Source organism: Rhodnius prolixus, unplaced genomic scaffold (genome assembly GCF_049639745.1).
Source record: "Rhodnius prolixus isolate KJV_2025 unplaced genomic scaffold, Rpr scaffold_12, whole genome shotgun sequence".
Classification (NCBI taxonomy): domain Eukaryota; kingdom Metazoa; phylum Arthropoda; class Insecta; order Hemiptera; family Reduviidae; genus Rhodnius; species Rhodnius prolixus.
In genome coordinates this window covers 17,902,157-17,914,836 of record NW_027411635.1, presented here as the reverse complement: position 1 = coordinate 17,914,836, position 12,680 = coordinate 17,902,157, and the positions used below count along the sequence as shown (strand labels likewise).

Below are 12,680 nucleotides of genomic sequence, written 5' to 3'. Positions count from 1 at the left end.
AAATATCTCATTTCCTACTCGACAGATTTTTACTAAATTTCATACAATTTTAGACAATAGATGTCTTCATATATAGGTGAAATATAAACAAAATCTATCGAGCAATTTTCATGATAATTGAAGTTAAAGATTTCACTGTTTCAAAAGAACCGAAATTTTAACTCTAAATATCTCGTTTCCTGCTCGACAGATTTTTGCTGAAATTCATCCAATTATAGACAATAGATGTCTTCATATACAGGTGAAATATAAACAAAATCTATCGAGCAGTTTTCGAGATAATTGAAGTTAAAGATTTCACTGTTTCAAACGAACCGAAATTTTAACTCTAAATATATCGTTTCCTGGTTGACAGATTTTTACTAAATTTCATACAATTATAGACAATAGATGCCTCCATATACAGGTGAAATATAAACAAAATCTATCGAGCAGTTTTCGAGATAATTGAAGTTAAATATTTACTGTTTCAAAAGAACCGAAATTTTAACTCTAAATATCTCATTTCCTGCTCGACAGATTTTTACTAAATTTCGTACAATTATAGACAATAGGTGTCTTCATTTATCTGTGTAATATAAACAAAATCTATCGAGCAGTTTTCGGGATAATTGAAGTTCAATATTTCACTTTTTCAAACGAAACGAAACTTTAACTCTAAATATCTCGTTTCCTGCTCGACAGATTTTTACTAAATTTCATCCAATTATAGACAATAGATGTCTTCATATACAGGTGAAATATAAACAAAATCTATTGAGCAGTTTTCGAGATAATTGAAGTTAAATATTTCACTATTCCAAACGAAACGAAATTTTAACTCTAAATATCTCGTTTCCTGCTTGACAGATTTTTGCTAAAATTCATCCAATTATAGACAATAGATGTCTTTATTTACTGGTGAAATATAAACAAAATCTATCGAGCAGTTTTCGAGATAATTGAAGTTAAATATTTACTGTTTCAAAAGAACCGAAATTTTAACTCTAAATATCTAGTTTCCAATCGACAGATTTTTACGAAATTATACACAAATGTAGACAATACTATTCTCCATAAAATAGTAAAATATAAACTTAATCAAACCAGTAGTTTACGAGATATTTGAAGTTAAAAATTTCACTGTATCAAACGAAACCAAAATTTAACTCTAAATATGTCGTTTCCCGCTCAACAGATTTTCACTAAATTTCATACAATCATAGACAATAGATGTCTTCATATACAGGTGAAATATAAACAAGATCTATCGAGCAGTTTTCGGGATAATTGAAGTTAAATATTTCATTATTTCTAATGAAACGAAACTTTAACTCTAAATATGTCGTTTCCTGCTCGACAGATTTTTACTAAATTTCATACAATCATAGACAATAGATGTCTTCATATATTGGTGAAATATAAACAAGATCTATCGAGCAGTTTTCGGGATAATTGAAGTTAAATATTTCACTGTTTCAAACGAAACATTAACTCTAAATATCTCGTTTCCTGCTAGACAGATTTTTGCTGAATTTCATCCAATTATAGACAATAGATGTCTTCATATACAGGTGAAATATAAACAAAATCTATCGAGCAGTTTTCGAGATAATTGAAGTTCAATATTTCACTATTTCAAACGAAACGAAACATTAACTCTAAATATCTCGTTTCCTGCTCGACAGATTTTTACTAAATTTCATACAATTTTAGACAATAGATGTCTTCATATATAGGTGAAATATAAACAAAATCTATCAAGCAATTTTCATGATAATTGAAGTTAAAGATTTCACTGTTTCAAACGAACCGAAATTTTAACTCTAAATATCTCGTTTCCTGGTTGACAGATTTTTACCAAATTTCATACAATTATAGACAATAGATGTCTCCATATATAGGTGAAATATAAACAAAATCTATCCAGCAATTTTCATGATAATTGAAGTTAAATATTTCACTATTTCAAACGAAGCGAAATTTTAACTCTAAATATCTCGTTTCCTGCTTGACAGATTTTTGCTGAAATTCATCCAATTATAGACAATAGGTGTCATCATTTATCTGTGTAATATAAACAAAATCTATCGAGCAGTTTTCGGGATAATTGAAGTTCAATATTTCACTATTTCACACGAAACGAAAATTTAACTCTAAATATCTCGTTTCCTACTCGACAGATTTTTACTAAATTTCATACAATTTTAGACAATAGATGTCTTCATATATAGGTGAAATATAAACAAAATCTATCGAGCAATTTTCATGATAATTGAAGTTAAAGATTTCACTGTTTCAAACGAACCGAAATTTTAACTCTAAATATCTCGTTTCCTGGTTGACAGATTTTTACTAAATTTCATACAATTATAGACAATAGATGTCTTCATATACAGGTGAAATATAAACAAAATCTATTGAGCAGTTTTCGAGATAATTGAAGTTAAATATTTACTGTTTCAAAAGAACCGAAATTTTAACTCTAAATATCTCGTTTCCTGCTCGACAGATTTTTACTAAATTTCATATAATTATAGACAATAGGTGTCTTCATTTATCTGTGTAATATAAACAAAATCTATCGAGCAGTTTTCGGGATAATTGAAGTTCAATATTTCACTATTTCAAACGAAACGAAACTTTAACTCTAAATATCTCGTTTCCTGCTCGACAGATTTTTACTAAATTTCATACAATTTTAGACAATAGATGTCTTCATATATAGGTGAAATATAAACAAAATCTAACCAGCAATTTTCATGATAATTGAAGTTAAATATTTCACTATTTCAAACGAAACGAAATTTTAACTCTAAATATCTCGTTTCCTGCTTGACAGATTTTTGCTGAAATTCATCCAATTATAGACAATAGATGTCTTCATTTACTGGTGAAATATAAACAAAATCTATCGAGCACTTTTCGAGATAATTGAAGTTAAATATTTACTGTTTCAAAAGAACCGAAATTTTAACTCTAAATATCTCGTTTCCTGCTCGACAGATTTTTACTAAATTTCATACAATTATAGACAATAGGTGTCTTCATTTATCTGTGTAATATAAACAAAATCTATCGAGCAGTTTTCGGGATAATTGAAGTTAAAGATTTCACTGTTTCAAACGAACCGAAATTTTAACTCTAAATATCTCGTTTCCTGGTTGACAGATTTTTACTAAATTTCATACAATTATAGACAATAGATGTCTTCATATACAGGTGAAATATAAACAAAATCTATTGAGCAGTTTTCGAGATAATTGAAGTTAAATATTTACTGTTTCAAAAGAACCGAAATTTTAACTCTAAATATCTCGTTTCCTGCTCGACAGATTTTTACTAAATTTCATACAATCATAGACAATAGATGTCTTCATATATAGGTGAAATATAAACAAAATCTATCGAGCAATTTTCATGATAATTGAAGTTAAAGATTTCACTGTTTCAAACGAACCGAAATTTTAACTCTAAATATCTCGTTTCCTGGTTGACAGATTTTTACTAAATTTCATACAATTATAGACAATAGATGTCTTCATATACAGGTGAAATATAAACAAAATCTATTGAGCAGTTTTCGAGATAATTGAAGTTAAATATTTACTGTTTCAAAAGAACCGAAATTTTAACTCTAAATATCTCGTTTCCTGCTCGACAGATTTTTGCTGAAATTCATCCAATTATAGACAATAGATGTCTTCATATACAGGTGAAATATAAACAAAATCTATCGAGCAGTTTTCGAGATAATTGAAGTTAAAGATTTCACTGTTTCAAACGAACCGAAATTTTAACTCTAAATATATCGTTTCCTGGTTGACAGATTTTTACTAAATTTCATACAATTATAGACAATAGATGCCTCCATATACAGGTGAAATATAAACAAAATCTATCGAGCAGTTTTCGAGATAATTGAAGTTAAATATTTACTGTTTCAAAAGAACCGAAATTTTAACTCTAAATATCTCGTTTCCTGCTCGACAGATTTTTACTAAATTTCATACAATTATGGACAATAGGTGTTTTCATTTATCTGTGTAATATAAACAAAATCTATCGAGCAGTTTTCGGGATAATTGAAGTTCAATATTTCACTATTTCAAACGAAACGAAACTTTAACTCTAAATATCTCGTTTCCTGCTCGACAGATTTTTACTAAATTTCATCCAATTATAGACAATAGATGTCTTCATATACAGGTGAAATATAAACAAAATCTATTGAGCAGTTTTCGAGATAATTGAAGTTAAATATTTACTGTTTCAAAAGAAACCGAAATTTTAACTCTAAATATCTCGTTTTCTGGTTGATAGATTTTTGCTGAATTTCATTCGATTATAGACAATAGATGCCTCCATATACAGGTGAAATATAAACAAAATCTATCGAGCAGTTTTCGAGATAATTGAAGTTAAATATTTACTGTTTCAAAAGAACCGAAATTTTAACTCTAAATATCTCGTTTCTTGCTCGACAGATTTTTACTAAATTTCATACAATTATAGACAATAGGTGTCTTCATTTATCTGTGTAATATAAACAAAATCTATCGAGCAGTTTTCGGGATAATTGAAGTTCAATATTTCACTATTTCAAACGAAACGAAACTTTAACTCTAAATATCTCGTTTCCTGCTCGACAGATTTTTACTAAATTTCATACAATTTTAGACAATAGATGTCTTCATATACAGGTGAAATATAAACAAAATCTATCGAGCAGTTTTCGAGATAATTGAAGTTCAATATTTCACTATTTCACACGAAACGAAAATTTAACTCTAAATATCTCGTTTCCTACTCGACAGATTTTTACTAAATTTCATACAATTTTAGACAATAGATGTCTTCATATATAGGTGAAATATAAACAAAATCAATCGAGCAATTTTCATGATAATTGAAGTTAAAGATTTCACTGTTTCAAACGAACCGAAATTTTAACTCTAAATATCTCTTTTCCTGGTTGACAGATTTTTACTAAATTTCATACAATTATAGACAATAGATGTCTTCATATACAGGTGAAATATAAACAAAATCTATTGAGCAGTTTTCGAGATAATTGAAGTTAAATATTTACTGTTTCAAAAGAACCGAAATTTTAACTCTAAATATCTCGTTTCCTGCTCGACAGATTTTTGCTGAAATTCATCCAATTATAGACAATAGATGTCTTCATATACAGGTGAAATATAAACAAAATCTATCGAGTAGTTTTCGAGATAATTGAAGTTAAAGATTTCACTGTTTCAAACGAACCGAAATTTTAACTCTAAATATATCGTTTCCTGGTTGACAGATTTTTACTAAATTGCATACAATTATAAACAATAGATGCCTCCATATACAGGTGAAATATAAACAAAATCTATCGAGCAGTTTTCGAGATAATTGTAGTTAAATATTTACTGTTTCAAAAGAACCGAAATTTTAACTCTAAATATCTCGTTTCCTGGTTGACAGATTTTTACTAAATTTCATACAATTATAGACAATAGATGTCTTCATATACTGGTGAAATATAAACAAAATCTATTGAGCAGTTTTTGAGATAATTGAAGTTAAATATTTACTGTTTCAAAAGAAACCGAAATTTTAACTCTAAATATCTCGTTTCCTGCTCGACAGATTTTTGCTGAAATTCATCCAATTATAGACAATAGATGTCTTCATATACAGGTGAAATATAAACAAAATCTATCGAGCAGTTTTCGAGATAATTGAAGTTAAAGATTTCACTGTTTCAAACGAACCGAAATTTTAACTCTAAATATCTCGTTTTCTGGTTGATAGATTTTTGCTGAATTTCATTCGATTATAGACAATAGATGCCTCCATATACAGGTGAAATATAAACAAAATCTATCGAGCAGTTTTCGAGATAATTGAAGTTAAATATTTACTGTTTCAAACGAAACGAAACATTAACTCTAAATATCTCGTTTCCTGCTCGACAGATTTTTACTAAATTTCATACAATTATAGACAATAGGTGTCTTCATTTATCTGTGTAATATAAACAAAATCTATCGAGCAGTTTTCGGGATAATTGAAGTTCAATATTTCACTATTTCAAAAGAACCGAAATTTTAACTCTAAATATCTAGTTTCCAATCGACAGATTTTTACGAAATTATACACAAATGTAGACAATACTATTCTCCATAAAATAGTAAAATATAAACTTAATCAAACCAGTAGTTTACGAGATATTTGAAGTTAAAAATTTCACTGTATCAAACGAAACCAAAATTTAACTCTAAATATGTCGTTTCCTGCTCGACAGATTTTTACTAAATTTCATACAATTATAGACAATACATGTCTTCATATACAGGTGAAATATAAACAAAATCTATCGAGTAGTTTTCGAGATAATTGAAGTTAAAGATTTCACTGTTTCTAACGAACCGAAATTTTAACTCTAAATATCTCGTTTTCTGGTTGATAGATTTTTGCTGAATTTCATTCGATTATAGACAATAGATGCCTCCATATACAGGTGAAATATAAACAAAATCTATCGAGCAGTTTTCGAGATAATTGAAGTTAAATATTTACTGTTTCAAAAGAACCGAAATTTTAACTCTAAATATCTCGTTTTCTGGTTGATAGATTTTTGCTGAATTTCATTCGATTATAGACAATAGATGCCTCCATATACAGGTGAAATATAAACAAAATCTATCGAGCAGTTTTCGAGATAATTGAAGTTAAATATTTCACTATTTCAAACGAAACGAAACTTTAACTCTAAATATCTCGTTTCCTGCTCGACAGATTTTTACTAAATTTCATACAATTTTAGACAATACATGTCTTCATATATAGGTGAAATATAAACAAAATCTATCGAGCAATTTTCATGATAATTGAAGTAAAAGATTTCACTGTTTCAAACGAACCGAAAATTTAACTCTAAATATCTCGTTTCCTGGTTGACAGATTTTTACTAAATTTCATACAATTATAGACAATAGATGTCTTCATATACAGGTGGAATATAAACAAAATCTATTGAGCAGTTTTCGAGATAATTGAAGTTAAATATTTCACTATTCCAAACGAAACGAAATTTTAACTCTAAATATGTCGTTTCCTGCTCGACAGATTTTTACTAAATTTCATACAATCATAGACAATAGATGTCTTCATATATTGGTGAAATATAAACAAGATCTATCGAGCAGTTTTCGGGATAATTGAAGTTAAATATTTCACTGTTTCAAACGAAACATTAACTCTAAATATCTCGTTTCCTGCTAGACAGATTTTTGCTGAATTTCATCCAATTATAGACAATAGATGTCTTCATATACAGGTGAAATATAAACAAAATCTATCGAGCAGTTTTCGAGATAATTGAAGTTCAATATTTCACTATTTCAAACGAAACGAAACATTAACTCTAAATATCTCGTTTCCTGCTCGACAGATTTTTACTAAATTTCATACAATTTTAGACAATAGATGTCTTCATATATAGGTGAAATATAAACAAAATCTATCAAGCAATTTTCATGATAATTGAAGTTAAAGATTTCACTGTTTCAAACGAACCGAAATTTTAACTCTAAATATCTCGTTTCCTGGTTGACAGATTTTTACTAAATTTCATACAATTATAGACAATAGATGTCTTCATATACAGGTGAAATATAAACAAAATCTATTAAGCAGTTTTCGAGATAATTGAAGTTAAATATTTCACTATTTCAAACGAAACGAAATTTTAACTCTAAATATCTCGTTTCCTGCTTGACAGATTTTTGCTGAAATTCATCCAATTATAGACAATAGATGTCTTCATTTACTGGTGAAATATAAACAAAATCTATCGAGCAGTATTCGAGATAATTGAAGTTAAATATTTACTGTTTCAAAAGAACCGAAATTTTAACTCTAAATATCTCGTTTCCTGCTCGACAGATTTTTGCTGAAATTCATCCAATTATAGACAATAGATGTCTTCATATACAGGTGAAATATAAACAAAATCTATTGAGCAGTTTTCGAGATAATTGAAATTAAAAATTTCACTATTTCAAACGAAACGAAACTTTAACTCTAAATATATCGTTTCCTGATTGACAGATTTTTACTAAATTTCATTCATTTATAGACAATAGATGTCTTCATATAGAGGGGAAATATAAACAAAATCTATCGAGCAGTTTTCGAGATAATTGAAGTTAAAGATTTCACTGTTTCAAACGAACCGAAATTTTAACTCTAAATAAATATCTCGTTTTCTGGTTGATAGATTTTTGCTGAATTTTATTCGATTATAGACAATAGATGCCTCCATATACAGGTGAAATATAAACAAAATCTATCGAGCAGTTTTCGAGATAATTGAAGTTAAATATTTACTGTTTCAAAAGAACCGAAATTTTAACTCTAAATATCTCGTTTCCTGCTCGACAGATTTTTGCTGAATTTAATCCAATTATAGACAATAGATGTCTTCATATACAGGTGAAATATAAACAAAATCTATTGAGCAGTTTTCGAGATAATTGAAGTTAAATATTTCACTATTTCAAACGAATCGAAATTTTATCTCTAAATATCTCGTTTCCTGCTCGACAGATTTTTACTAAATTTCATACAATTTTAAACATTACATGTCTTCATATACAGGTGAAATATAAACAACATCTATCGAGCAGTTTTCGAGATAATTGAAGTTAAAGATTTCACTATTTCAAACGAATCGAAATTTTATCTCTAAATATCTCGTTTCCTGCTCGACAGATTTTTACTAAATTTCATTCAATTATAGACAATCGATGTCTCCATATACAGGTGAAATATAAACAAAATCTATCGAGCAGTTTTCGAGATAATTGAAGTTAAAGATTTCACTTTTTCAAACGAACCGAAATTTTATCTCTAAATATCTCGTTTCCTGCTTGACAGATTTTTACTAAATTTCATTCAATTATAGACAATCGATGTCTCCATATACAGGTGAAATATAATCTTAATCAAACTAGTAGTTTACGAGATATTTGAAGTTCAACTTTTATGAACTTGGTGTTAATGCGAACTGTATGTTTGAGAATTCTGTTGACAAAATAAATAAGTAATTTCCTTTAATTTAATGTCAACAAATGAGCAGGTAGCTGGATAGCAGGTATATTTACCTTACGTTTTAGTAAGTTAATTATCATATTTATTTCCTTTACATAGTTCTTATCCGCTTGCAGCTGTTTGTGTTCTGTGAATGCTGCAGAGATATTTTTATATTCGTTCCTTAGTTGGATTAATTGTGACCTAAAAGAGAAAAATCTTTTGAAATAATAATCTTTTTCTTACATATTTATTTTTTTTATATTGTCTATATAAATTAAATATTCTTGAAACGTGAGAATTTTACTAAGTATTTTCGCTTTACGTGGATCCATTGTACAAGGGTATTTTGTTAGTAATTATGAAGTTCCAGCTCTTCCGGAACCTCTCTAAAATCAGTATTTTTTTTTTCTGAAAAAAGTAATGTATAACATTACTTTTGAGACCTATCTATCTCTTTAGAACCTCTTTAGCTGCAGTGCCAGGGGAAAAAAAACCTGGTCCGTGGTATCAGCAATAATATATCTGCAGCCCTAAAAAATAATTGTTATCCCCATTAAGGCGACAACGTCATTAACAATAAAAAAAGAAAAAAAGAAGATGATATCACTATTCCAAACACATTTGACACAGTAGAAACAACCTTGATTAGTAAGAGTCCTGGTCAACGTTCTTTACGATACTTTTTAGGTGGCGCTCACCCATTACTACTCTGACTACTAGGGCACGAAGAGGTTGGTGTGGAAGAGTGGCATCTAGGAAAACCGTACTACCTTCAGTAAAAGATGTGGTAGCAAGATTGGGACTTCGACTAAAAAGATTTCTCCTTTTCTCTAAAAGGTGTAGCTTGCAACCAAGCATGACTGTATGAACTAATATTGTACAGGTGTTTCAGTCGCATGACCCTTATAATATGAATTTTTTCAAAAAAAAATGTTTAAAGTAATAGATGTACAGTAATTTGAAGATGTTTATATTAAGTTTAAAGAAAATCCCATTTGACCTAGTGTGATTGACTAGACTTGATTTACCAGTTATTAATTTGTGAAGCGTTATTTAAATTACTATCTACTTATAGAGATTGAAATATAAGTTAATATCGAAATATAAGTTGTAAAATGTGGACATAATTTTTTTTTAGTGACTGGGCAGTTGGTGGGTGGAATGCTGCAGCCCTTCTTCAAAAGTTTTATAAAAATACTGCTTCCTGAACATCAAAAGGTCGTGAACCTTTAATAATATAGCAAAATATGTTAGAAATTTACCATTGTTTTGCAAGTTGTCTGCGCATTATTTCTGTTATAGTTATTCTACTGCCCTCGATCGCTTTAAATTCCTTGTTAAGTCGTACTAAAGTCATTTTTACACCTTTGGGAGGTTCTTCATCTTCCAAGTTTTTCGCCATAGTTCTCTTAAACTTTTTACCAGACATTATTATGTGATCATTTTCAAATAGGCTACCTAAAACCTATAGCAACCAATAAACAACTCTGGATCTCCAGCAAACGTGTTGCTAAATGTCCCCAGATTTATTTTATTCGTTCTCACCACATGAATTTTGCTTATGACATTTTAAAAGCCTAATCTTGAAATACTCACATGACTTTCTTATAATGCATTTTTTAATTTTTGACGATCGGCGCCCGGAGCCTTTTCAGTGATCCGGACATTAGCCTCTCGGTACAAAATCTACTGCAATGATAGCAATTATAACTGATAAATTATTCTCAAACATTTAGTTCCCTTTTTTAATAAATATATATGACATAAAGATCTGTTTGCTTCGTTGGCATAAAAAGGTGTGGCACTGAAGACCAACATTCAGCATGATTCATATGAAAAACGGATGAAATCACCATCTAGATTTTCTAGATTACAGAACTCACATAAAGATACTTTCCTGAAAAAAAAAGTTTCAAAGGAAAGTTATCACCATTTAGGTGGGTAAACAGTAAATTCAAGTTCGAAAATTAGACAATGTAATAAATCACTAAGAATAAAAAAATAAAAGTATGACTAGCATAAAATATAAAATGTATAACTAGCAAAATAGTTATAGGTCTGCTTTTCAAAAACGTATCTTGAGAAAATTGCCGAAAATGGAAAAGACCATTTAGTAGTTATGCACTAATGGTCACTTCATTTTATTTACATTATGTAATGAGTATGTGAAGCATGGAAACCTTTAGGAGTACTTACTCTCCACAGCGAGCTTATTAAAAAGGTGCAAAATCTTTATTTTTAATTTTTGAACCACTTTAATTTTTCTAAAAAGGAAAAAAAGTTGCAGGATATTGGAGGAAGAATCTTCTCCCAACGATGTACATTTTATCTTGAATCTTGTGAATATTCCAGGAAATGAAGAGGCCAAATCACATGCCTCTCTCCCTTTGTCGGTCCCAAAGCTGCTGTAGTCTGACTCTTAGCCATGTCAGAATAGCTCCCAAGAAAGGGACAGTTTCACTTCATTCACATTTAAAGGCGACAGTTCTTGACATTTGGTTTAAGAAGACATCTATTCATAACATGGCTCTTACCAAAGCCCTTTTATCGAGTTTTTGAAGAATACCAATTAATCTTGTGAAGCTGATTTGTGCTGTCAATCTCAAGTTCTGTTCTGGATTTTCGTCCTAGATTCGGCTAGTTTTATTACTTTCCCTTAATCCTAAAGTGACGAAATATTGTTTATTGTTTTTGAAATGACAATAAGTACACAAAGGGGCTATTAAGACTGTAAACTTAATTGGATTTAAAATATTTTGTATATAACTTCCCAATAAAACTGCTTGCCTCTTTGTTCATGCGAACAGTGTCTTTTCTTTATTGTTTAGTTAACAACTTTTTTTTTTTTGAGGGAGCCCTTCTTTGTTACTTCTCTTATTTATCAAAATGAAATTTTAAACAAATCACCTCCTCAACAATCACTATTTATTTATTTAATGTTTGCATTCAATTAAAATAATACTAATAATACAAATAATATGAATTTGTTATTCAAACTGACAGATTACACTTAACTGGTGCTCATGTGTTCAAATCTTCTATTCATATATTTAGTTAGTGAAGAAGGTTATTTTTGACATATTAAGGTTACGTTATCCTATTTGAAGTGCTAGGAAGGAGTACCCAATGATGGGAGGTATGTTATTTTATTTAAATATCTATAACTTTAATACATACATAAAAACATGAGATATTTTTGGAACTAGTAATATCAAATTTATGAACTACATTATTGGTTTGTGTAATTTGAAATCTTTAAACATCGTGATAATTTTTTTTTTTAATGTTATGTTAGCTTTTTACTATAACATGCGAAAGTTATGTACAATTCTTTTATGTGAACTATTTTTCAGTTCTAATAGTTCAGCATCATTTTATTTTGTGGTGTAGTCTCTTTGTGCAGCGAATTTTCTTTTCTCATAAATTAATGAATGTAAAATAAAAAAATCTATTGATAAATTAAATAAACCTATAAATAAATTAATAAATTTTATACATTATCTTTGATAAATGATGTTCCAACGTTGATTTTTGCTACTTGGATAAGAGTAAGAAACAGTTGTTACTAATCTGATTTTTAGTGCACTGATTTTGGAAATATCTTGTGATTA

At 28.8% G+C, this 12,680-nt stretch overlaps 2 protein-coding genes across 6 annotated transcripts in view; one reads left to right on the top strand and one right to left on the bottom strand.

Annotated features, from left to right (window-relative positions):
* The window catches only part of LOC141461642 (mucolipin-3-like), a 35,587-nt gene that overhangs the window by 10,380 nt on the left and 12,527 nt on the right, over positions 1-12,680 (top strand). For 3 of the 4 annotated variants that reach the window (XM_074142830.1, XM_074142829.1, XM_074142833.1), the window contains one exon: positions 12,073-12,205. In XM_074142830.1, the coding sequence (XP_073998931.1) occupies positions 12,196-12,205 (10 nt within the window). In that variant the 5' untranslated portion in view covers positions 12,073-12,195. Of the gene's footprint in view, positions 1-12,060; positions 12,206-12,680 lie in introns of those variants that run through there. The other variant, XM_074142832.1, reaches the window with a different exon arrangement.
* Positions 1-12,680, bottom strand: part of Ccdc114 (Coiled-coil domain containing protein 114) — a 25,520-nt gene extending 12,840 nt beyond the window's left edge. The window contains exons 1-3 of one of the 2 annotated variants that reach the window (XM_074142835.1): positions 10,666-12,680; positions 10,332-10,483; positions 9,141-9,270 (exon numbers count right to left, since the gene is read on the bottom strand). In XM_074142835.1, coding sequence (XP_073998936.1) covers positions 9,141-9,270; positions 10,332-10,471 — 270 coding nt within the window. In that variant the 5' untranslated portion in view covers positions 10,472-10,483; positions 10,666-12,680. Of the gene's footprint in view, positions 1-9,140; positions 9,271-10,331 lie in introns of both variants that reach the window. The other variant, XM_074142834.1, reaches the window with a different exon arrangement.